Below are 27,271 nucleotides of genomic sequence, written 5' to 3'. Positions count from 1 at the left end.
GCACAATTTGTCAAAAAACTAAGAAAATGTGCCAACCTCAGCCTAAGATCATTGGGTGTTGTCGCACAATATTTTACCATTGGGAGACCTGTGACCAAGTTTCGTGTATGAGTTGTGTACCCATTGGAAAGGGGCGGGTACCAATATAGGTATACTAATGTTTCATATCCATGCATGCATTTATACATATATCTATGCTGTGTTTGGAATTGAAGTCATTGCTAGCTCAACAACCAAAACTTTGCATCTCAGGGTCCGTAATCAGTAGGCTCTTCTACTCTGTATTTATCTTTAAAAAGTAATTGCTAAAAGCTAAATGACAAATCGTTATTGGCTATTCACAGTGCTCTTTCATGAATGTTTATTATTACTGCAATGAATCTACATGAAGAGATAGTAATTTGGAAAAATGGCATAGCAAAATTATTCATGAACAGTGTCCGTTTATCTGCATTAAAATAAGGTGCTTTTAAAGCTTAAGCAATATATTAACTTGCTAAATCTCTTTACCTACCATTTGCATATATCTAATGTTGTCGTCAAATTTTAATTTGTTGTCTATTGTTACTTACTACAATTTCACTTTTCTTCTTCTTTTATTATCTGTTTGTTTACAATCACACAAAAAATTTCAGCAATGTTTGGACTTGCTTCTATCACCGTTAGGTTGCATTTGCCTACACTGAAGTTGTCTTGAAACCACTGATATTTTTTACATTTATTTCCTGTTAAAGTTTAGCGGCCATGTTTTCCTTATCATGGCCTTCTATCAAATTGTATTAGTATCGTTACACGGCATCGTAACACAGTTGAATTTGATCAATGTTAACGATTTCATTTATGAAAATGTTTTATAAGGGGACTGACAGTTTCGTTTACCTCGTTAAAATTTACTTGCACATTTAAGTATCAGTCGATATCTTATTATATAGTTTCAACTAAGTTTCTTTCTTTTTACATGCAAAACAAAAACAATCATATTCTTATCAAGGCTGAGATAAACTGATCCTACGTATGCATTGCTACTTGTCATATTGTATGTCAGCAATAATGTGTAAAGTAGGTTCAACTCTTTACAAAATCGAGCGCAACTAATTTTCATTGAATACTAATAAACTGTATTCAATGATTGTATTTACAGAGCAGGTAACAATGGAACAACTGTGCTTAATTGTACACTGTCACTCAAGCTTATTGCCAGCCAAAGCGTGAACTACAGGATTGTCTTGCTGTTCGTCAACACGTTTCATCGCCAGTGTTGATTCATCATTATCAATCATCTCATTCTAGAAAACAGGTAACATCGAAAGACAAATCAAAGTGCGATAATCAGAAAGAGGCTAGAAAAGAATTTTTTCAACGCAGCCAAATTCTAAAATCAAATTTCCTACGAATCAAGAAAAAATGTCCGCCAGTGAAACAAAAGATGCTCTATTTCTTAGAAAAAATCTAAATGAAAGAAACTGCTAATCTGGAAATGTTGTCAGCAACAAAATTATAATATGGTCGGTAATAAATCACAAACCTCTCGAATAATGTCATGGGCAGTTGATAAAAATTCTTCCGATGTCATAAGATATACTGTTCTTTCGATAGCTGAACCTACTTTGCTGGCCCTACAAAAAATTCATTGAGAGCAAGCATAGTGAACAGTATTCATTACACAGATTCATTTACAGAATGTCAGGTAATCTTGCTTATCTTTGCTTTTGCCTTTCTTCTGTGTAAAAACTTTACAATAAACATCATATAACGTAGTAACTGTTGGAGCCAACCTTCTTAGCCAGCATTTGTCTGCGTTCCATACTTTCGAAAAGATTATTACTGAACAGGGCCGCCGTAGCCAGGGGGGGCACGGGGGCACAGGCCCCCCTGTTTGCAAAAAGTATAAATAAGTGCCCCTTTTTGAAATATATTGCGTGTATTTTTTCAATGCCAGATATTCTGCCTTTATAAACTAAGTAAAATAACATAACTCTGGACGTTATTGGAGGACCATTCATTGAAAATTCCTTAATTTTTTACTTGGTCTTGATGCAAAAAGCGCAAGCTCCTGTGATGAACAATATCAACTGCGAAGGAGACTACCAGATTCGCGAGAAAATTTCGTTAGTATGTCTTCAGCAACAAACGCATTAGTGAAAGGTCCGGTCAAGTCCCCGGCGGGCACAGTCAGTTGGTCCAATGTATATCGTGTGTGTTCTTGAAAGTAGAAACTGGAGCCCTATCTCTGATTCTGGGATGCGTAAAATGTACCCTATTCAGTGACTTTGCCAAAATTGTGTAACTCTTTTCACTGATAATATTCAAGCTTGAGCAGGAATTTCTGATACCAATTCATGCTAGAACCATTATTTTTCTTAAACTAATGAATAGGCAACTTAAAAAGCAGAGTTCACTAAATTTGATTTCAACAATAATCCCTTGTGGTTCTTGACATATATATTAACAAAATCATAACTATAACTGCAACATATTCCTTTCTTTACAACATTGTGTTCAATGTTTTTTATGAAGAAATGAAAAAGTTGTGTCCTTGCAATGAATACATGCTAACAAAGACTTAAATTTCTTATCTAGGATTAGAACAACATACAAGACTAGACGTATTGCAAAATTTGTTGTACTTCAATCTGCCATTGATTTATCTAAAAAATTATCTGTAACATCATATCTGTAAATCTCTTTTGTGTTTCCTCTGACTGATTAAAAAAGCAACCCTATTTTCAAGATTCTATGTCCCAGAATTCTAGTTTTTTTCGAGTTTCTCGCAACTCACGTGTAATACGTTTTACCAACAGACTGAGTCCCCCCTCCGCCCGGGATCAAGTCTAAGGAGAGTTTAAAACCTGTTTCATTCATAAGACTGACGAGATAAACCTTATCAATGTTGCAAATTAAATTTGCTATGAGAGTGAAGAATGTGCCCGTACCTTCAGCCGATTGTGTGAAGATGACTTAACCATGGAGGCGAACAAATTTGTGTTTAAGTGGGGATGGTGCGAATTCCAAGGTGGACGAAATTGTTTAAATATGAAAGTAAGAAAATTAATATCATTATTATGTCTAACGTGTGTCATAATTTTTATAATTGTCTAAATTACCGTGAAATCTGTACCATTTTTGGCACTTACTAATTTTTCGGAATAAAATATTTGTGCCCTTTTTATTCGTTTTGCCCCCCCCCCCCCTGTTCAAACCTGCGTCCGGCGGCCCTGCTGAAGTCGAATGACGCTTATCTCTATTTCCTGTATCCAAGAAATGCAGTTTTTTCGAACTGTCCAGAACGTGACAAATAATATCCACAACATTTGGCTACCTTCCTTTGAAATTGCTTCTTTCAGGATAATTGCCATTCTTTGACTTCACATTGGATGGAGAAGCATCAGCCTAGCGGAAGCAACATAAGTTGATTGTCAAAGAAAAGCAGCAATTTTGAAATATTTAAATTTGTCTACAACAACAGGTTACACGTTGCTAAGACAATCTAACTAACGTTGCTAAGGAGTATTTGATCACATTGATCGACTCTCTGAAAACAAGGGAGCACTTCACAGATAAATGTAGATGTACTTTAGTATTACCTAATTTCAATTTGCTGCACGAGTACATTTATGAATCTACAAATAATTGGGTTTATATAACAAATAAAACCTTTTAGAGAAAAATACACTGAGCTAGTTTTATAAAGTTTCACGAGTTTGTTCATTGATCTACGGTGCAGCCCTCTAGATACACACAGCTATACAAACCTACCACATTACCGTTGTTTCTACTGCACAGCATACCAGTGTTAGAGGAAAAAATGACTGTAGTGAGCAATCTCATTTGGCACCCAAGAAAATAATCTGTAAGTTTGTCAGCAGGTGAGGATCATTCATCAACTATTTTTCAGTCAATCTTAGCATTAAAAAATTTCCTAGATCTTTCGCACATCCACTCCTCAAAATATTCGTAAAAGAACTAGGAGAGCTCTAGATTTCAGCAAAAAAATGAACTGATCAGAATAAGTGTCACCTCACGCATCCACGAAGGAAGGGTCCGCTTTTTATTGCTTGCTTCCTGTTCCATATCGTTAGCGATGGATTCCTAAAGGCAAAAAAGCTTCTTCGATAACAACAAAAACGGTATTTGCAAAGGTGAATGATTTAAAGTGCCTATGAAACGAAATTCCACATATAGTTTTTTTTAAGAAACTGAAACTTCTACATGTCGTTGCAATATAAAACGAAAATTAACTCCAAAATTTGCACGGGAAAATTTGTTTTTGGGGTTTCAAAAACAATTAGTGCGAGTGATAAAGCATAAGAATCAGTGACGTCACAAGGTTTGCAGTTGATTCCGACTTCGCAGTAAACACACCATACCTCTTAGTCAGGGCTGTTAGTCAAACAATTGTGCAAATTGTGATACCAGCATGAAAATTTGCAAAAAGGGGTAGTTTGATACGCTGAAAAAGTTTAGATAAGTAACCCAACTGAAAATTTCCCCCTTTAGCTATTTTTAGACATGGGGCTCTTTGCCCCAAGTCCCTAACGCATTATGACAACATCTCTCCTGAAAGTAGCTATAGTAGAACGAAATTTTATTACATGGGGCAGTTTAATGCGGTACAAAAGATAGGATATAGAACATAACTGAAAATTGCCCTCTTTCTATTTTTAGACTGGGGTTCTTTGCTCCAGACTTATAAAAACGGTTTGATTGCATCTCGATCGTACTTTAATACTACAGCGCTAGCCTTTGCGAAAGAGGACAGTTTCATACGCTGAAAAAGATAGGATATAGACCCCGACAGAAAATTGCCCCCTTGGGCTATTTTTAGACAGGGGGATTTTTTCGCATGACTCCACAAACGACGTTATTTTGATATCTATGCCGAAAGTAGGTACAATAGCAGGAAACATTGAATAGACGGCAATCTGATACGCAGGAAATGATAGGATAAAGACTCCATCTGAAAACTGCTCCCTTGTTCTATTTTTAGACTGGGGTACACCGCCCAAGATCTTAATAAACGGTATTATCGTATTTCAGTCGTACTTTGGTACAAAAGTATGAAACTTTGCAAAAAAAGACAGTTTGATGCACTAAAAAAGATTGGGTATGTATCCTGACTTAAAATTGGCCACCTACGGCTATTTTTACTGTAGTTCAATTAACGACCTCTGTGTACTAAACGTCAACTGCTTCCGTGTTTGCAAACTTTGTGACGTCACAGATAACGGCGCTTTGTCACAGTCGAAAACCTGAAAATGGGATATTCAACCTAAATTTTTAGACGGTTCCGCAATATAAAAATCACCTCAACATATATCATTGAAATCAGCAAATTTTGCTTATGAAAAGTGTGCCTTTATCTAAACTTGTCAAATTTCATTTCATAAGCATTTTGAGTAAGTTACCAGCTAAGATAGCAAAAAGGTTTGCATATTTGAGGTTATTGCTTTCGTGAGTCATTCTTTAAAAATAGCGATTACCTTCACCTTATCGCGACTTTAAGGCTAGGGATTTCGCGAAAGTTATCATAATTGAATCCTATCGCTGTTACTTTTTTGTCAAAATTCTATTGTTTCAAACTTATTTCAGAAGTTTCAATTTCAGATTTAGGGCCTTGCGACAAAAGGGCAAAACGCTCCCCAAATCATTCCAAAGAATCCCAAAGGTTCTTATGGTGATTCTCTTCGGGCGTCAAATAAGAATATAAGCGGGGATTCAACTCTAAATACCTCCTGTTTAAATCTAAACTTTTGTACATATGTTGAAATATCGAATACATAGTAGCGACAATATTTACTTTAAACAAAGGAATCAAGAACAATAACGTACAGAATACTAAAGCGAATTTTTTCGGTGGATGTTGGTGAGAAATGATGGAGGCAAAGTTTACGTGGGAACAAATAAAGAGAGCAGTTGGACATTTTTAAAACAATATTTGGAAATATTACATAGAATACAAATAGAAAATAGGCAAAGGGCTCTCAAAGACTGTCAAACTATCAACTGAGTATAACAAAGCCAGTGATTTTCATTTTAAGACCATCCAAATTCCTTTTATTGTAAGGAATGTGGGAATTCACAATGCAGCCAATGTTGGCTGACCAACAAAAGAAAATAATAGAGGTAAAGAGCAGTATTGTTACTATATCATTTAACAAAATAATCTAAGATGAGCTCGAAGTCAGGTCAGGTTCCAAGTCTGCTATGAGTAAAATGTAACCTCGTACTACCTGCCTCATAGTCCTACACCCCTGAGAAATCTAGGGTGCAGGCAACTCACTAATCCGCACTGAACCAGCGTGGTGAGTCATGGTTCACACCCACAACATGAATACACCCAACACACAACGGCCCTCAGTCCCCGGCAGCCGAAAGGCAGAGGGTGCTAAGAATCCCCGGGTTTCAAGAGTACAATTAAATATTTGCACCTACAACGTGAGAACATTGAAAGATCCAGAGAAAGAGAAGGAGCTAGAGCAAGAGCTGATAGATTTCAAGTGGGACATCATTGGACTGTCAGAAACACGAAAGAAAGGAGAGCAACTGAAACAGTTGAAAGTGGGCATGTGCTGTACACAATAGGAGGGAATGAATCTGTTGGAGGAGGTGGTATTCTGGTCAACAAGAACATCAAGGACCGAGTTATAGAGTACGTAGGAGAGAGCAGCAGAGTGACGTCGCTTACACTGAAAGTGGACAGCAAATACCAACTACAAGTAATACAAGTGTATGCGCCAACATCGAGTCACAATGATGAAGAAGTTGAAGAGCTATATGAGGAGATTGGAAAATCAATGGAGAAGAATAAAAGTCAATACAAGATCGTAATGGGTGACTTTAATGCAAAGGTTGGACAACATCATCAAAGCGACGGAGCAATGGCAAAGAAAGATCTGAATGACCAAGAGAGAAGAGAGTACAACAAATTATGTCAAACCATCAGGAAGAGATTGAGAGAAGATCTAGAGAGCACAACACCATGCAAGTGAAGGAGGCAATTGAGAGTGGGAAAGGATTGAAAAGAGCAAAAGAAAAAGAAGGCTGCAGGGTTCTTATACCAGCATTGAAAGAGCAAGATGGAACCGCCATCACCAACAGAGAGAGAATTCTTGAGAGGTGCGCAGAATTCTATGAAACGCTATACAAAGATGCAGCCCAGAACATCAGAAAAGAAGAAGCAGAGGATGTACCACCAATCCTTGATAGTGAAATCGAGCATGCCATAAAAGGTATGAAGAATAACAAAGCACCTGGAGAAGATCAGATTGTGATTGAAATGCTCAAAGCCGGAGGTGAACACTCTTCAATAGAGTGATGACTGAAGAAAAGATACCCAACGAGTGGAAAAATGCCATTATAACACTCATATTTAAGAAGGGAGACAAGAAAGACCTTGCTAATTATAGACCAATCAGTTTACTCTCCCAAGTCTACAAACTCTTCATGAAGATCTTGAAGAACAGGTTGAATAACAATCTGAGTGACCACTAGCCGCCAGAACAAGCTGCCTACAAAAGAGGTCATTCAACCATCGACCATCTGCAGTCAGTCGTGCAAATACTCGAGAAAACCAATGAGTATAAAATACCCATTCATATGGCGTTTGTAGACTACGAAAAAGCCTTTGATTCTGTACTGCACAAGGCTGTTTTTGAAAGAGACATATGAAAGAGGCAAGTACATCAACATCCTGAAAGAGACATATGATGGAAGCACTGCTCAGGTTCGGAACGAATCACTTAGCCGAAAGATTAAGATCATGAAGGGAGTGCGGCAAGGAGACACCTTGTCACCAGTGATGTTCACAGCAGCGTTGGAAGAAATATTCAGGAGAATGGAAGTTGAAGTGGGAATTAACATCAACGGAGAGAGAATGAACAACCTGAGATTTGCAGATGATATCATCTTATTTGCAGAAAAGGAAGAGGATCTCAGCAAGCTGCTCAACGATCTGAACAAGGAAGGGAGAAAAGATGACATGAAAATGAACAGAAAGAAAACCAAAATCATGTGCAATGAAATAGCAAGGAAAAGGAGAAGGAAAGGAATAATTTTGGATGGAGAACAACTGGAGGAGGTGGATGAGTACAAGTACTTGGGAAGACTGCTAACACCAGGAAATGAGATGGCGAAAGAAATAGACGAGAGAGTAACAGCTGCTTGGAAGAGATTCGGACAGTACAGCACGTTTCTGAGAGATCAAAGAATGCCCATGTGTCTCAAAAGGAAGATCATGAACACTGTCATACTGCCATCAATGACGTATGGAGCTGAGACATGGTCACTTACCAACCGCCAAAGAGAGAAACTGGCAGTCACCCAGAGGAGCATGGAACGATCAATGCTGGGTATTACGAGGAGAGATAAGATCAAGAACGAAGACTTAAGATCAAGAACAGGGGTGAAGGATGTCATCGAGAAAGTGATTGAAGCCAAAGGCAAGTGGGCAGGACATGTATCACGAATGAAGAACCACGAATGGGCTAAGAAAACGACAGAATGGACTCCGTGGGACAGGAAGAGAGGAAAGGGAAGACCAAAGAAAAGATGGAGAGATGAGATCGAGCAGAAGGCAGGCAGCACGTGTACCCAGAGTGCCCAAAACCGTGATGAGTGGAGAAAGATGTGGAGGCCATCCGCCAGCAGTGGTGTGACAGGCTAATGATGATGATGATGAGCTGGAAAATTAAAAATTATTTTGACAAAGAAAGTAGAAGAAAATAATCAACAACTGATTTTGATAGTTTCTTCCTTAGAACTTAAAAACATTTTTCCAATATGAAAATTTCTAGATAAGCCTTTGATACTGCAAAATTTTAAAATTGCATTTTAAAATGATACTGCTCCTACTAACTACTTTTCCGTTCTTTTTTCCAGGGTCATAAATCTGTCATGTGAATTGGGGGGTCAGCACAGCAAATGAATATAATGTGTGCAGTGGGTCATGGCACCACAAGCAATTTATGGTATGTGTGCATGGAAAGAGTTGAGGGGCATATGACTTAAAAATCAAAAGTCAAAGTTTTTGGATTTCTTAAGACTTTCTGCTCTTTTAAGTAACATTTTAGTTACAATATACTCAAACTAATCAAAATGATAAATAAGTTGCCCATGACACTGGGAGAACCAGAAAGGTTTTCGAGCCCAGTGCCTTGATACTTAGATCAACTTAGGTTTTTGGTGCAGAGTACTTCTTGTGCCATTCAACAGGAATTTTGTTTGCTTTGAGGTGAAATTGATCTATAGATTCGGAAAATATTTAAGCATTTCTTTCCAAATGAGACTTAATATATACTTTAGGGACAATCCAGATGAAAGCCTCATGCGCATGTTAATAAGGAAGTAATTTGAATTTGCAACATCTACAGAACCAAACAGAATGGCAACAGCAAGCATAAATTTGTAAAATTGAAAAGTAAAGAACAGAGAAAGAAGAAAATAAAAAGGAACAATAGGGTCATATATATAGATTGTAAATTTTATTATCAGTTTTAGTGCTAGAATTTTATTGATTATATATTAAGTAATAGCCAATTTTTGAAATGTTTCCAAAACAGGATTTTGTTGGGTAGTTCTTTTATGTGAATCGGTATATCGGTATATTTTTAGGGATCAAATGATGTATTGCTTTCAGGTGATGGGTAGATTTTGAAAGCTGGACTAAAGCACAAAGCCCATTTTTCAGTTAGCGAGACACTATCTTCCAATATTTTACAAAGAAAACAACTTCTGCAGCCAAGGAGAAATAGAATAGCTTGTCACAGGACGCTTCGAAAGTATTGTCCTCTATCATATCTAGAGTAGTTTTTATTATTAAAAGATAGTTGTTGGTCCAAAAAGAACAGGACTATTGTTCAAGCTAGACAACACAGGGAATATGCATATATTATGCAATCAAAATGTATGCAAATTTTCAAAGATCCCCTTCCTGCTAAATTATCATTTAACGAATTTTTACAATTGGCCATAATGACAGTAAACATTTGTATAAATCCCCCTCCCCCATCTTTGTTTACGTAATATGTGCATGTTTGCATACCCAATAGCCACATATCGATAATTTTATCCAGTTACAAACAAAAAGAGTACAGGGTAGTGCTCAGTATAACTTTTCAAAAGTGCAAGCCCTCTCAGTTATTGGATATCAGGCACTAGAAATATTTTGCATTAGTGGTAAGTCAAAAAACAAACATGGTTTGTCATAAATCTTGGGTTTTACACAAGATTATTAGTCATTAATCAGTTGGCAAAACAGTCTACTTGTTAGCTAGTAAAGACCCCTATTACACCCTCAACAGATATGGAATTAATTAAAGTATTGCACACTTGCTTGAATAATATAGGTTTGTAGCGGAAGTAGGCCTTCTGGCTGCTACATAGTTACTGCTGTCAATATAACATTCTGCATAGAAAAAAATAAAAAGCTTTTAGTAAGTTGTAAAATGTTTGCCTTTTCAATGCCATTTTAAAACAAATATGTTCTTTTCAAGTTTTTTAATTTCAAGAATTTTCTGATCAAACTTTAGTCTTCAATGAATTTTAGAAATTGGAAAACTTTGCAAATAATTTTAATATTGCTCAACTTGAAGGTGAAGCTAAACTTTTTTATGCAAACATATTTTTGATAAAATGTAAGTTTTAGTTGAGTGCCAAGATTATCTGTCTTTCTAAAGTTTTCAAGTTTTTTGAAAAAAAACTTGAGGCAAAGGGCGCACTGGGAAATTTCCCCAGTGTCTCGGTGGGCCAGTCTGCTTCTGAGTACCAGTGAACTGGCATAGCAATTGCAGTGTTTTGAGAAATCATACCAAATACCGCAATCACTTTCAATTTTCAAATTTTCATTTTCCTATTTCGAAGTTTCAATATAAAGGACTTCAAAAGCCTGCAATATTATCAACAAATGCATACTAGTATAGCAAAGGATTAAAACTTACAAATTATGAACTGAAATTGTACCTTACTGTTTTACTTTTAGCCATCAAGTTTTTGGGGGTGCCAAAGATTTTAACTGGGAGGTGCATCAAGTCATTTCTTTAAAAACGTTTATTCACGTGGATCAATTTACGCCAGGCAAACTATATTTTTCATACAGGTATCAGTGGCGTAGCTAGCCAAATAGCAGTGGTCATGCCCTCCCCTCAAATTTGAAAAAATATGGGTGTGGCCAAATTTTACCACGCCCAATTTTTTAGTTGACGAGTTCCTTTTGGAAATTTTAATTTTAAGGCTTGTGACTTATAAAAAAAATTTTGATTAACTTTTGGAATGAGCTTTTCTTATTTCATGGCAATCATCTTGTTACACCATGAAATGACCTTTATGTTATAGCTGTGACACTGTTTTGGTTTGTTGGTAATTTATACAGACAGAGTTCTGACAATTTCCAAACAGAACTGTACAAAAGACATTAAAAACGTTAGTTTAGTATAGTATATAAACTTAGTTTAAATCAAAAATTGTGTTGTTCTCCTAATTTTCTTTCAATTTGCAGGCTGAAATACATTTGTAAATTTTAGAGATAAGCTAATATTTGTAAATGAAACAATAAATCACATGAAACTGAATGAGAGCTTTTTGGTCATCTTTTCCACAAATAGTTTTATTATCAATCTATTGAAGGTATTTTAAAGCCATCGCAATTAACTAACAACCCCAATAGAACTGATAGATGAATAAAACAAATTGGCAAATGAATATGCAATGTAAATATTGATATGAAATATAGAAAGCTAAAATAATGGATAGGCCTAGTTGCAAAATGTTTTCTGCAAAGTTAGACTTAATAGAAAAATACCTTGCAAAATAAGTTTAGCTTAACAAAAACATTGATGTTTCCACATATAATAGTGGTAAATATCCACATGATTGGATTGTCCTTACCAAATCTAGCAAACAAGAGTTTCAAATGGAATAATTTGATCTTGTAAATTATCAAATAAATGAAAAGTTATAATAAAGAAATAAAACTGTTTAACTAAAAAGATCATCAACATGCTTGACTTGTCTCTGGTCATTTTATTTCAACAGCTATAAGTAGTAAAAAGGTACTTTCAACTACAAGTGAAGTCAGTAGGGCTTTGAGTTTGACTTTAATTGTGTGTAAAAACAGTGTTATTGCATATGATAATAAACAAAAAATTGAAGAATAACTTTAAGCAAGTTTTGGCATTTCCTATCCATTAACTACAATCTTATTGGCCTAATCATAATATGGTAACGATGCTTTTAAAGGGCTTAACAGTTTCTGAATATGCTGCTAAATGTCTGGAAAGTTTAAGCTCTCAAATCTGTTGGTTTGGAAAATAACACTGCTTTCTCCTCCATCCATCTCCAGTGAACAGCACCAAGATTTGGCATTCATTAAATCAAGAAGATTCACTGCAAATGTTCAACTAGTAACAATTGATTACTGAAAAGGCTGAGAGTTTGGTTTGGTTGCATATAATGATCCTGCTCGCTGATTTTATGTCCAAAAATGGCCTTTCGTGCCTGTCACTTCTCCACATAGTGCAACACCATTAAGGCTGAAAAACCCTGTCATTGCCATAAAATGTTTTGGAGATTAACACGAGTTGTGGCTGCTTGGCAATAAGCTATTCCTTGCATTTTACTCACAGAGAATCACCTCCCAGCTCGTGGATCTAGGCATAGCAGCGCCGCCATCGATGCCTCGCATTCGCGTTCACGAAATAACACCGGACGGTTCTGATGATTAAAATGATGGTCATGCCCTCTCGAAATGGCATGACTAGCCTTTGTTCTCTCCTGCGTCACTCCTATTGTTAGCACTGATCTAAAAAAAAGACTGGATAGAGCAACCTATTGTTCTCGCCAAGTCTTTGTTGAAGCCAATTAATTCAGATCGGCGCCATGACAGTGTGACCCAAAACGCGGGAAAATCAATTGTAGTAAGTACGTTGCAATGGCGAGTAGAGGTACACAGTGCTGCGCTTTTGGCTGTAACAAACGGAGAAAAAGAAAAGCCGACGGAGATTTAGTCAATCGAAGTGACAGCGAAGGGAGTAATGACGAAGAAAGTACACTTAAGAGGCAATTTCCGCGAACATTTCATTCGTAAGTTTGTATTTTACTGCTTCTCTATAAATTAATCCTTATATTGGCGGTTCTGCATAGTGACTTGGCACTATCTGGTAAAGGCCTTGCCCCCCCCCCCCCCTAAAAAAAACTTAAGTAGCATAAGTAAATTACTTTTATTTTGTAACATGGCTGTTATGACACTTATTTATCAGGGCTGGCTCTTCCCCAAACAAAAAGTTGTATCATGGCCTTTGCGTTGGTTGTTTAAAAAACTTTTTTTAACTAAGTCTTAAAAACATGAATGAAGAACAGTTGGTTATCAGGTTTGGACAAAATATCTCACATCAAGTGGAGGGGCAGGGCCTTCTGCACTTTTAAAAACACTTTTCCCCACTTTTCTTGAAAATATTCTATTTTATATTTTTAAAACAGATTTCCAATTGATGATGAAAGGAAAAGGCAGTGGCTTGTTAGCATGCATCGAGACGACTGGAAGCCCTCCAAATATTCAAGAATCTGCTCTGATCATTTCAGTGAAGAATACATGGACAGGAATGAGCAGAACACAAAGTTGAAACCAAATGCTGTGCCAACACGATTCAAAAAGTTTCCAAAACATCTTAAGAAGGCAATTGTATTTCATTTAATTTAGTTTTCTACAATAAGATGTAAGACTCATCTTGGTTCTTCAAAAATTTTGATCTAATATATCATCAAACAGTGAAAATTTCAGCTAAATGCAAATATTTGTGTGCTAATATATTATCAAACAGTGGCAGTAATGAATAAATTTTGCGAATCCAAGTTTATTTTTAAGATCAATGAAGATTATCAATACCAGGTTTTACCATGAAACTAAATATACCATAATGATATTTGCTAGATACAAATAATTAACATTTAGCAATACTCTCTATCCTATAGGTTACAAAGGCAAGAAAACCACCAAATCGTTCTCTTCAAACACCTGAGCCAGAATGCAGTCAACTGCAAGAGCCACAAAATGGGAATGACATTTGTTTGCCAACAATACAGCAATTTTTTAAAAATGATCATGGCAATTATTGTGTCAAGTCACCAAGGAAGCTGAACCATGAACTTCATAAAAAGCAAAAAGAAATTGAAAAGCTTCGCAAAAGGTTGAAAGTAGCCAAACAAAAGTCTAGACGTCTGGCAGCAAAAACAAAGTCTTTGAAGGCTGTTGTCAAGGAGCTCAGGAAGAGGAATTTCATCTCTGAAAACTGTGAAGAGCAACTGAAACAGTCTCTTTCTGGTGTCCAGCTTGCATTGATGAAGAGGATTCTTTCTGGCAAAAACAGGAGAGGGTGCAAGTATCCAGCCCAATTGCAATCATTTGCTTTGACTTTGCAATTTTATTCTGCCAAGGCTTACGAGTTTGTAAGGAAAGCATTTAACCTTGCCCTCCCACACCAAGCTCAAATTCGAAGATGGTATGGCAAAATTCCAGCACAGCCAGGATTTACTAAGCCTGCGTTTGATGCTATAAAAGCAAAGGTTGAAACAGCAGCAGTTAAGGGCAATAGGGTAGTAATTGCTTTAATGCTGGATGAGATGTCAATTAGGAAACAGGTTACATGGAATGGTACCAATTACTCAGGATATGTTGACTTGGGTAATGGTGCTGAGCTAGATGACACTGCTCCTTTGGCGAAAGATGCATTGGTTTTGATGGCTGTTTGTGTCAATGGGCACTGGAAAGTTCCTTGTGGCTATTTTTTTGTTGATGGGCTAAGTGGCAGTGAACGTGCTAATCTTGTTAATGTATGTCTCCAGAGGTTGTGGGATACTGGTGCTCGTGTTGTCTCTGTAACATTTGATGGTCCATCCTGTCATTTCAAAATGGCAGCAGAGCTTGGTGCCAGTTTTGTTCCTGCATCTTTGCGACCAAGTTTCCCCCACCCCATAGATTCTCAACATGAGGTCACCATATTCTTAGATGTTTGCCATATGCTTAAGCTTGTTCGTAACACCCTTGCTGAGGGTGGCATTCTTGTTGATCACAACAACAACAAAATCTCATGGCAATATGTAGAGGCTCTTCACAAGCTACAGGAGTCAGAGGGTTTAAGACTTGGTAACAAACTCAAGGCATCACATATCCATTGGAGACAACAAAAAATGAAAGTAAATCTTGCGGCACAGACGTTTAGCTCTAGTGTTGCTGATGCTATTGAATATTGTGCCAATGTTCTCAAGCTGCAACAATTTCAGGGTTCCTCAGCCACTGTCAAGTTTATTCGAGTTTTTGATAGGCTTTTTGATGTGCTCAACTCCAGGAGTCCTCTTGCCAAGGGTTTCAAATCAGCTCTTAGATTCAACAACAAGGATTATTGGAACCAATTTCTTGAAGAAGCCTTTGATTACATTTGTGGTCTAAAAAATACAACAGGTAAGCATATGTATGAGACACAAAGGAAAACTGGCTTTATAGGATTTCTAGTTGCAATCAGGAGCACACAAATGTTATTCAAGACACTGGTTGAAGATGCAGCTGCACCATTAAAATACCTTCTGATGTACAAGTTCAGCCAAGATCATTTAGAGTTATTTTTTGGAGCTATTCGTTCTGCTGGAGGTTGTAACAACAATCCAACTACAGAGCAATTCACTGCAGCATATAAAAGGCTGCTAATGAGAAGTGCCATACAAGGAGGTCGTGGGAACTGTGATGAGCAGGACAAAACAAGCATACTGTATGTAGTTGGTGACACATGCACAGTATCAGGACAACAGCTTTCACTAACAAATGTGGCACTTATAAAGAAATATGATCTTACTGAAAGACCTACATTGCAAGAAGACCATGACTACAGTGACACACCAAATATGGCATTGTTGTCAGAATACAAAGAGGCTGCAATTTCATACATAGCTGGTTATGTTGTCAAGATGGTTAAGAAATTGAATGCTTGCATGACATGTTGTGATGCACTTGGTTCCATCTCTGGCAACCCACCAACTAATTTCATGAAAATGAAAGACAGGGGTGGTCTCTTTAAAGCTTCAGCCAGCACAATTTTAATATGCAATGAAACAGAGCGCCGATTCCAAAGAATGCTTGCAACAACAAAAGGGAACCTACCAGTTCAGAAAGGAATTCCAGATGCCATTGCTTTGTCTGTTCTGCAAGACCTTGATATTTCAAAAGTTTTCAGAGAACTAGACGATCACATGCTTGAATGCTCAGTTGGAGATAGCCATGTCTTTGCTTTAATTTCAGGAATCATCAAGTGTTATTGCAAGATACGGTTCCACCATCTGGGAAAGTCAAAAAATCAAGAAGCATCTGGGCCAAAAATTCGAAAGAAACTGAGCAAGCTTGTCTTGTTCAAGCACCAGTAGACATTTGTCTTTAACTGGTGCCCAAATTAAACGGTTTTTTTAAAAACCACCAAATCTACTAGGTTGGTTATCTGCCTATGCACACACACGGTAAGATTTGCAACAATTAAATCCCCATATTTTCCAAAGGTGAATAAGCATGTTTTGGTTTTTAGCACCCAAGTTAAAATCGCTTTAGGCCGCCTCAATCTAGTTAACATATCTAAAAGTAAACGAATAAAATCAAATTTCTCTGTTTCGCTGATTGAGTCGCCAAAGGGTTATTCACTAGAAATATCTCTAGTTTATCAGTTTGGTTAGAAAATAAACAAAACAAAACTGCTTTCTTGATAGAAACTTACCTTCGTTCGTGTAAAGCGGAAGATTTCGTTGCGAAATTTATAGTAATATTTTACTAAGCCCCAAGTCATTCCACAGCTCGTTTGGGTCACACTGTCATGGCGCCGGCTGTTTTCAATGGTGCTTCACAACAAAGCGCTGGTTGCTCGATCCAGTCTTTTTTTTAGATCAGTGATTGTTAGGCATGACCAAACATAGGGAACCAGCGTTATGGGCATGACTAAAACACAGGGTTTGGTCATGCTCATAGTTATGGGCATGACTAAATTGGAAACCCTCTGTTTTAGTCATGCCCGACAATAGAAGAGCGCCTTCGGAGGGCTCCATATTCTTGCGTGGAACCATAGGGCTCCAAAGGCGAATGGCCTGAGCTATTTCATCATGAGAATAGGACTTTATTCTTATGAAAATATAATTTTTTGAAAAACGTTATCTCTGGAAATAGATGGTCATGCCCGGCATGACAAGCATGACCGCTAGCTACGCCACTGACAGGTATTTCTATATATGGGGGAAAAGGCTAACATTTTTTGTATGCCATCAGTGCCGAATTCCTGATTAGCAGCATAAATTGATTTCAACAAGGACTTACCCTCGTTCTGTAGTCCAGAGCTACATTGCCCAAGGCTTTTTGGACTTATGCATTAGCTGGAAATATCTTTAACAGATAATTCATTCCTCCCTTCTCGATGCATTAAAAGTTTTATGGTATACCAGGTAACGTGAAACTAAGAGCAAAAAATGGCGCCAATTATTTGTTTGCCTTGGTGAATGCAAAAGGAGGCTGTCGCCTCGCTCTGGCTTGAATCCATGGAACTCAATGATATAGAAGCGCCGAAGGCGCTAGATTTCTAACTCGGGTCATGCTGCGTACTGCCGAGTGAGGCAAATTTGTTTACTTCCGCCATTTCAAATAGTGGCAAAAAGCGAGCTGCAATAGGGCTCATTATGGTTAATTGCTTGTTTTAATGTATGATTTTCTCGTGGCCCGCAACTATTTCAGTGCCTTTTCTGATGCAGGTAGATAGAGGAGTTATAAATCAACAACACGTAACAATTTTTTGGGGTTTTTCAACAGAATTTTAAAAAATATGGCTCTTAGTTTAAGCAGTTTCGGGGGGAATATAGCAGTGACCTGTCGTGTTTTATGAGTTGAAAAAGTATGTGCTTGCAATTTTTATCTTCATATAAATTAAAAAGAACTTTTTGAGTCTATTATCTGCATAGAAAATTTTAAATATAAAATTCTTGAATTTTTCTGTCTGTCGTTTAGAACCTAATATGGCATGAGTAGGAAAGGTGAATGTTTTATGTTTAGTTTGTCAAATTGAATTTGTAGAAAAGAAATTTGATATGAATCAAATTTCTTTTTCCTCTTGGTAAGACTAAATTAGTAATCTTTGTCGTGAAAATGTACCCCGGAGGTATTTTATGCGCAGGGGTGGCGCTAGAGACAACCCTTCGAGGTGCCGAAGTTTATATTCTCCGTAACTGCCGACGCTGGATGTGTCAAATTGCCGACAGAAAAAAAATTCGATTTGCCCCATTTAGTAGGCAGGGCCGTCGCGAGGCAAGCCTCGTTGGGGGGGGGGGGGGACTGTGTAATGCAAATTTACCTGATTAAAAAATTATTGCCTGAAACTTTTTAGCTGGTGTCACAAACCTCTGCAATACATTTTGTCAATCTAACTCTGTATGATAATGACCGACTTTTCTAATAGTCTTGTCAAATCTCTATATCGGGACGGGCAAAATATATAGTTACTACCTGAGGCGGCAGCATGGTTGCCGCCGAAGGGGCAGGAAATTTTCGAATTGTGATGCTTCTAGTTCCCTGGAAAATGCACTCTTTTAGGCAGATTTCACTAAAGCAATCCTCCAAATCCTATTGAAAATTACTGTCTTTTTGCAAAACTTTTTACAGCAGATAAAATCAACAATTTCGCCGTGGTCTCGAAAAATACCAGGTTGTCAGTTACTTTTAAATTTAGATCCCTCTCTCCATCTTAGCATGCCTTATGAATGTTAAGAAAAATCTGGAGCTCATAGTGAATTGCAGTTGATGCTTCTACTGAGAAACTTTAGGAGAAATGGACACGAGGCACAATTTTAATTTTAAAAATTTTAACAATTTTAAAAATAGAGCATTTTTCCAAAATCGTTTGTTGTGGGTGCAAAATTCTCCCTTGCCCCCTCCCCGTCCCCACTTTCCAACCTGTGTCGGAGTCCACGAGATTTTCTCGGCAATTTGTGCCTTGTAAGAAACTTAATGCGCAAATATTGCCTATTGTTGAATATTTCTTCCTATCTATGTTGGAAGAAATTAATCGATGGTTTTCTCTAAACCATTTGTTTGTCGCAAGCTATGCGGTGAACAATGCTATTGAAAAATAGTTGATGAAATAGGACAAGAAGTGCTTTTTGAAAAATTTATTACGCAAAATGTGCTCATGACCGAAATGTTTTCATTGGCAATAATAATGTCTTGAAACGAAAAGAGAATCCCTTAAGAAGAAAATTCATTAAAGACTTTATTTATAACCGAGAGGAGCACGATGGTATTGTGGGTCATGCGAAGGAGCACCATGAAATTAAGTCACAGCTTTCACGGAAGCGACAGGATATAATGACACTATGATAGTAAAACTGCCGAAGAAAAGCCATTAAGAAAACCATAAACCAGCCAGTGCAGTTTTCTCCTCGATTATTTATGTCATTCAAACAACATGTAAACCGGGTGACATCCATCAAGTGCCGACGGTATAGAGAAAGCAAAAATTGATTGCCTGCCGACGGGGGGGCTAACAAAAATTTAGGGGGGGCTAAAGCCTCCCCTTGCCCCCCCCCATGCCGCCACTCCTGTTTATGCGGGGAGGGACGCATTGTGCTGAAGAATAATTACAAGCAACGAGCGTGGTTTTGAAATAGTCTAAAAATATCAATGATTATATAAAATCAAAAATTGGTTACTATATTTATATTCTGTTATTATTATCCAAGCATTGAATTATGACCTATTCTCGGTTTTTCTAGAGTTAGGCCTAGATAAAGAAAAAGTAACTAAATCACATCTTTGTACAAATGTGTTGAGAAGATTATGCATTGAGTGGCTAAACAAAGTCACTGGATCCGTTTTAAAACAGATCACTCATTATTTTCTGAAATTTCGACGAGACCTAAAACACCGCAGTAAGTACCGCTACTGTAAATGCTTGGAATTTGCGAATGACGGCTTATTTTTCCAATATTAACATTAATTCATAAATTTAAGTGCAATATAAGGCCACCCACCAAATTTCACATCGATATTCGAAAGAGAAGTGAACGAAATCAAACCTTACTTTTACCAAATTTATAAGGGCTCAGTATGGAGCAAGTTCCTTTTTGCCACTATTAAAAATGGCGAAGTAAACAAATTTGCCTCACAGCGTACAAATTGAGTTCGACATCTAGCGCCTTCGGCGCTTCTATATATCATTGATGGAACGTTTTTTGCTGAGATACAGTTAAAACCCGCGTATAAGAACCTGGATTTTGAGAGCCTGTTAGGCTAAAATTTCAAATTTAGGCCTCCTCCACATTAGAACCTTTTAAGGCTAAAATTTCGAATTAGGTTCTTACCAGTGGAGCTGCTGTAAAGGTTTCTAGATGGAGACTGTTGAATGAAGTATGATTATCTGCTTATATCTATACCAATTAACTTGGCAAACCATTTTTCTTTGAAGCCAAAGTAAAATACTGTGTCTAATGTTTCCATATTTTCAGTAAATTCTCTTAATATTCAGCATTTGCAAAGTACAAAATTTCAATTTTCATTCATTCCAAGATTTCTACATATAAACTTTGTCTTTTAATTGACATTTCGGAGGTATAGTAATTGATCCTCTGTTCCTTGTCCTGCACTTGTTTCTTTCCTGGATTTATACCCGCTGATATCGTTGCCTGACATCTAATGTGAGACAAAAAGTTGGCAATTTGGCATTCCTTTGTAGTTTCATTTTATTCAATATATCGTCAAATTCTGAATTGTAAGTGCCTTTCATGGTGGGAACTTCGATTACCTAGGCCCCATTCACACGGGAACGCTATCGTTCCGTTCCATTTTTGTTCCAGTTTCTGGAACGGAAAGGTATACTGTTCACACGGTAACGGAACGATTGCGTATCGATTTTTGTTTATGTTCAGACGGGAACGCAATCGTTCCGTTCTGCAATTTGCGCGCCAAAACAAGCAAATGATTTTTAATGCGCATGTCTATAATGGAGATGGATTTCATCATTTCGATTTATCTCTGAGCTATCTCTGAATTTTTTAAACAATTTGAATAAATGGAGAATACAAAAGCGCCCCAAAATAAGCAAGCTCGTGGGAAAATGGAAGCCAACCCTAAATGTGTTTGAAATCCTCCATTTTCTTCGAGTTTATTATTGTCACTTCTTGCTTCCCACAACAACAACACAGACGCATGCGCCAAGGGCAAAACTCTTATCGTTCCATTTTCTGGGCCAGTTCTGCGCGTTCACACGGGAACGGAACGGAACGATTGCGTACCGTTCCACTTTTCGTATCACTTATTTTGTCGTTTCACTTTTTGGAACGGAACGATGTCATTTGAAGCGTTCCCGTGTGAACACAACCCCTGAGCGTTACGCTTTTCGGAACGGAGAAGAACGGAACGGAACGATTGCGTTCCCGTGTGAACGGGGCCCTAGAGTCGAAGATTTTGCCATGAGTTTGTTTGAGTATATATTTGCTTGTTTAAACTGCACAGTACTCCATGAAATTTATGATTTTGTCACCTAAATACAAGAACCTATTTTAAGAACCTTGGTAGCCTAAATTCACTTTAAGTCCATTCATATTAGAACCTGTTTAGGCTAATTGCAAAAAAGGTTATTATACGCGGGTTTTTTGCTGCGATCTGTATGCATACTGAGCTTTTTGTTGCACTGATTTTGAAGCATAGACAATGTCAACATAGCGTATGTTTAAAGATATTGTTTTTCCCAAATATGATGGACAGGAACGTTCCTGGGTTTGCCTTCGATATATTTGCAGAAAAAAATCGTCAAATGTTACTCAAATGTCAGAAAAAAATCGTCTTCCTTTTTCATTGAGAGCTTTTCTTCGATCTCGTCAGCTCTGCAACTGAAGAACATCTGTCAGGCATGAGCATACTTACGTAGGTCCGAACTCCTAGATGGAATTTCCTTAAGTATGACTGGAATCTTGTTTATGTGGAGGTAGAATAATGCATGTCCCAGAAATGATTCCTGTGATACAAACTATATGGACCAACCTAAGGGTGGCTCTAGACAGTGGACCAACCTAAGGACAAGAACGTACCGTAAGGGGAATCAGCAAACTTTCCAAATAGCCCATCAGGGACGGTGCTAAGGAGAGACAGGGTATGGGGTTATAGGGTGAGATACCCCCCAAGAGTTATGAATCGGTTCTTTACTCGTCAGATTCGGCATTTTTGGTGCTTACTAGGCAAACCTGGTGGTGACATCAATTAAGAAATCAATGATAGTGGATAGTGTATTTGATTGTTTTCATTTTCAATTTGGTTTGAGCCACTTCGCTCGTCGGCACGTTAACATTTCAACTGTTAAATGACAAACTGAAATAAGCGATAACCATAACTCCATAATACAATGTTTCAGGGTTGGGTTCGCGAATGACGATAATGATTATCAGAAAATCGATTAAAAAGTGGATACTAATTTTAATAGTAAGTTCGTATTGCAAGGCAGTAAAAAAAGCTTCCATGGGTGCATTATCCAGTGAACTGGAAGCATCAAAATTTGAAAATTCTTCCACCTTCTGTGACAACAATGGTGGCGTCTCAGGTAGTAACTATTAAAATGGCTTTGAAAATGCAAACATTTGAGCAAACTAATGCTTTTCGTCTGACACTCTTCAGAGTTTAAAATGTCAGAACATAGCTGACGTTTAAACTCTGAAGAGTGTCAGACGAAAAGCGTTAGTTTACTCAAATGTTTGCATTTTCAAATTCATGTTCAAGTACCACCAAAAATGGGAGTAACTATTACATTTAGTAATTGTGTGTTTTTTTATAATTATTGAATGAAGAAAGGTTCGTGATATCAAGTATTTTAAAGCCTATCCAAATACCCGTTTAACGACTGGTCCTGCACGCTTTTGTCTATTTACTATCTAATCGCTGAGATCATTATGTTGTCAAACGAAAGTATATAAGCCAATGCTTAATTTTTTTTATTTTAGGTTGCTTTAGACTGCTATTTTTAAGACAGTATTCAGAAGGGAACTTTAAGGTTGGGGTTTACAGAGGGTTTTGAAAAAATAATTCTTCCATTTCGCTTGTGTCGTGTTCTATACGAGGCTGTTCCGATTGGGCATGTGTTTGTTCTCGTTGTGATTCTCTCAAATACCAAACCACAAAATAGGAATTAGGCAGAAGGGTAACTACTGCCTATCAGGTGAAGCCTGAAAAAACTAGCGCATGCGTTAAATTATACGAGGCTTAGCAAGTATCTGTCGGGGAACGTTAAAAAAAGAATGAAAGTAGACAACTTTATTTGAGATGAAATGCCCCATGATAGTGAATAAATTCAATTATGTATCATAATTCGTTTATATCTGATTAATGAATGATAATTTGTCATGACTAAGTTCGTCTAAAGAAATTGAGGTTAAAGGGGAATTAAGGAATTCTATTGTTGACTCAGGTTTCAAAAACAACCAAGTAACCGACGAGAGTTACCCTTCTGCCTACTTTCTATTCTGTGACCAAACCAATACTTCAGATTTAACGAATGCATATTCATGTCACCTATTTTTATGTTTCCAGCATATAATCTAAATGTAGTTTGAAGAAGTTTAACTTTTTTTTGCTAAAGTCCCATCTCCCCTGGAGTGTGCTTGTCATTTTCAGGTAATCTGTTTGGCCTGTTGATTATCGTCAGCGTATTCATGTTCAGTATTGTTATACAATGCGGGCAGTTTCAAAAAATGTTAGTTGTGTGTATTCTCATTGCCTTCTTGGACAGGACCTAGGAATCTTCGATTTATATTCGTGCCGGCGGTTTGGGGATGCTGTTCCTTTGTTCAATATGACAAATAACTGCTGTCACCGGCACCAGCACAGTCTGTGTCCCTTTCGGTTTGCTTACCAGTAATAACTATAGCAAAGCCAGGAATTCCAAACAAGTCAGGTAAATTGATTCATCCATGCCCCTGCAAGATTATGTTCCTGGAGTTCGACTCAAAAATGTACAGAACAACAAAAGACCTTCGAATGAGAAAATCAACGGATGAATCCCTCAAGACCATTCTAGCTTCATACTGATCCGAACCTAGGAAAGGCAACTTTTTACTAAGCACTAGCAGTGTGGTTTCGCCAACCATTATCATGAATTTCTAGGATTATATTAAAAAACTTTGTAATGGAAACATTTCGGAAATATTTTCAAGAATTTTAGACAAATTTATTTCAGACAATAACATTGTAAAGAGACCGACGTGTAGCATATTCAGCATTCATACGTCGTAGCATATTCAGCATTCATGGTCCATGCACCGTGTGGAAATAAGAAGTACACCTTAGGAGGAAATCGTAGTGGCTACAAAACCTTTCATAACTTAGTCTTGGAAAGACGGCCACCAGGGTTGGGGGAAAAATGTCATGAAAAACTTTAAAAACTTTTAAGAAACTTTAAGTGCCAGAGACATATGCACTTCAAAGAAAATTCATACATTGGTTCGAATCTTCATTTCTGTCAAAAGATTAGACCTTCGAAACAACTTTCGGATAAAACCAGATGTCGGACGATTAATGCATCGGACAAACTTTATTTCAATTCATTTAAATTTGCACGAGCTTTCTAGAATCAAGGTATTAAATTGTTTATGTTTATGAACTACTACAAAATCTTCAATTTGAAGCATCATGTTTGAAAAAAGAAGACAAGATTGCTAGGGCGGAATGAGAATACACCGATATCATAGCAGATATCATGGCAGAAAACATATCATAGCAGAAATGAAGATTTTATTTGCCATTTTCAATCTATTTTTAAAGAAAGATTCAGCAATATTCACAGACATAGAAATTCTTCAAGAATCATAAGGATTGACAAGGAATCGATAATAAACGAAGTGATTATACGAATCGGTGATATCATTTCAACATCTTTTTTGGCCAGACTAGCGTTGGTTTTGCGATACAAATAGAAATATTTTCATTTGCTAGGATATAACTTATCAAAATCACTGAATTTGACGATCCATATTTGGCATAAGTTTGGATGCAAATCACTGGCAAATACAGCAATTGAAAAATTGCATTAATTGTACAATCTATTTAAACAATGTTCCGTGCTCTAAAACAAAGTTTATTAACATTAGTTAACTTACAATCAAATGTATTACCGACGAAAAATTTAAGAAGTCACTGTAACCTTATTTCTTCTTATTTCTTGCAGTTACCGACCACTTACCTTGTTCCCGAATGGCAAAGAAGATTTTTCCCCCGCATTGGACTTCTTTATATCTCTGTGGATTCGGATCTAGAGAGCCCTCCAGGAGTGAGCCTTATAGCCTTGTATTCCTTGGGATCGAAAGGCGCATACCGCGGTTCAAAAGCGGTACTTTCACAGTCGATGGAATTTTTCAACGGCATATCAACAGCGCAACAACCATTCCCTTGCTCATCTTGGTACCGATCTCGCTCCAGAAACGACATGTGTATTGTGGAACAGCGATCTGCTGTGCTTCGAGTACAGTGGCTAATAGGTCTACTTTGCGTCCTCACTCTTCCCACAATTGTTCGGTGCTTTCTAAAGAATATCTTCTTTAGCACCATCTTAAATGCGTCTTTGTAATAAGCATTGAAAATGCAGTACAGGAACGGGTTGCAACACGAGTTGAGATAATGAAGCCATATTACAAAAGAGCGTATCCATTGCCTTTTCAACACGTAGACATTGCACGATTTGCAATGTATGGAAGTTATGGAAACGATAAAAAATGGCAACCAGCAAATAACGAAGGCAGTAACCAGAATACAAAGAGTTCGCGTCACCGTGTGGTTCTCTTGTCTTGATATAACGTTGGTGGGAATTTTGCGCAATATTAGGATCACGTTTAAGTAAGAAAAAAGGATCAACGACAAAGGCAAAAGAAAGCCAATGATTGTTACGAGGAGAACCTTCCACTTCAACTGCCAAAGACCGATATACAAAGAAGCAACAGAGAAAGAGAACGTCCAAACAGCAAACACATTGACAACAATGTATGTATTTGTCATGCAGATTCGATGAGAGAGCGGTGACTTGATCGACCAGTACCTCTCAAAACTGATTGCAACGAGATTTGAAATAGACCCAACACCGCTCAGAATGTCGATAAAAGTCCAGCCTTTGATCAGCGATTCAGGTGCAATGCTGAGAGGAAGGTCTTCGAACTTTGTAAGTTCAAATGTCATCCAAATAGGCATTGATATAAGGCCAACAAGCATGTCAGATATCGCTAAAGACACAACGAAATAATTGACATTTGATTGAAGATTTTTGATTTGGTACACAGCTAGACAGACCAAGCCATTCCCCAATAAGGAAACAAGAATTAGGAACGTAATGCCAAACGATGAAATGATCCGATGCTCAGAGCTGTGTGCCTGATAATCAATTTTATCCAATTCTGTGTCGTCTGTATAAAAGTGTTTTGGAACTGAAACATTTTCCATATACGAAAGGTTCCAGAACGAATCCATCCCTGCTTGAAAATGTTGCTAAAATGTTCTTTACCTGTTATAAAGAGAAAAGAGAGATTAGTATATTGAGAGTACAAAGCTGCTTACTATAAACTATAGACGGTACTCCGCTTAAACAGGGATACCGGCTTCATGACAAGGGCATTTGAAAAATGACTCGAAACTTTTAATAATTCTTTCATAATTAACAGACATATTTCGAATTGATGTGGCCATCTCGAGAACGGGTTGTAAGATGCACTATTGAACAATTAGTCGATAAAATAAACAGCATGTCCCTGCGAGCATCGAGAGAATGCTCAAATAAAATGTAATCCAGGGCACGATTAATCGGGCAAGCAAGGTCGCCTTTTCGAAAAGGTGTTTTAGAATCTGCCTACGTCAAAACAAAGCAGTTCGACTTGAGTAGACAGAAAGGGTCCGTTTTCTCTCTTAGACTCTTCAAATTGGTTAAAGCTAAGGTTCGCTGATTGGTCAAAAACAAGTCACCAATCAAATTTTTCATTTTTCCACTCACGCTACTGCTTTTCTCACGCTATTCACGTCATTATTGGATAGTTTGATACCAAAAGAAATTAAGTATGTTACATTTCCACTTTTCCGTGCTTATTGGAAAACTGTTATGCACTACAGTCAGAAAGTGGCAAAAATATCTTGGTAAGTATGAATGCCGATATTTAGGGCACATTCATGAACCGGGTATTTAGTTTTATCCAAGAGCTTCTCTTGGAGAGCAAGAGGGGCAGCATGCATCCCATACCCCTATCACTGGCA

At 37.4% G+C, this 27,271-nt stretch overlaps 2 protein-coding genes across 4 annotated transcripts in view; both read right to left on the bottom strand.

Moving 5' to 3' along the window:
- Nucleotides 1-327: 327 nt before the first annotated feature.
- On the bottom strand, nt 328-17,533 carry LOC135696316 (uncharacterized). Its single transcript, XM_065215684.2, has 5 exons — nt 17,333-17,533; nt 4,018-4,089; nt 3,320-3,390; nt 1,526-1,616; nt 328-1,286 (listed from the first exon to the last, which is right to left on the bottom strand). The coding sequence occupies exons 2-5, from the start codon at nt 4,069-4,071 to the stop codon at nt 1,182-1,184; spliced, it is 321 nt and encodes a 106-aa protein (XP_065071756.1). The 5' UTR covers nt 4,072-4,089; nt 17,333-17,533; the 3' UTR covers nt 328-1,181.
- A 5,191-nt stretch (nt 17,534-22,724) lies between these two features.
- Nucleotides 22,725-27,271, bottom strand: part of LOC135696314 (dynein axonemal assembly factor 4) — a 29,697-nt gene continuing 25,150 nt past the window's right edge. Inside the window, exon 2 of one of the 3 annotated variants that reach the window (XM_065215679.2) lies at nt 22,725-26,531. In XM_065215679.2, coding sequence (XP_065071751.1) covers nt 25,271-26,497 — 1,227 coding nt within the window. In that variant the 5' untranslated portion in view covers nt 26,498-26,531 and the 3' untranslated portion in view covers nt 22,725-25,270. The remainder of the gene's footprint in view (nt 26,532-27,271) is intronic. The other 2 variants (XM_065215678.2, XM_065215680.2) reach the window with 2 other exon arrangements.

The sequence above is a fragment of the Rhopilema esculentum genome, chromosome 14 (assembly GCF_057945365.1).
Source record: "Rhopilema esculentum isolate cy_ngs chromosome 14, ASM5794536v1, whole genome shotgun sequence".
NCBI classification, from domain to species: Eukaryota; Metazoa; Cnidaria; class Scyphozoa; order Rhizostomeae; family Rhizostomatidae; genus Rhopilema; species Rhopilema esculentum.
The sequence above is the reverse complement of the archived record's forward strand: the minus strand, read 5'-3'. Positions and strand labels throughout refer to the sequence as shown.

Bases quoted from the DNA above. Each gene is read 5' to 3' on its own strand.
- LOC135696316 (XM_065215684.2), bottom strand. From the start codon at position 4,071: ATGGAACAGGAAGCAAGCAATAAAAAGCGGACCCTTCCTTCGTGGATG. The intron at 3,391-4,017 runs GTGACACTTATT...TGCTTCCGCTAG, and splicing joins TTCCTTCGTGGATGCGTGAG to GCTGATGCTTCTCCATCCAA. The intron at 1,287-1,525 runs GTTTGTGATTTA...CCTGTTTTCTAG, and splicing joins CCCATGACATTATTCGAGAG to AATGAGATGATTGATAATGA.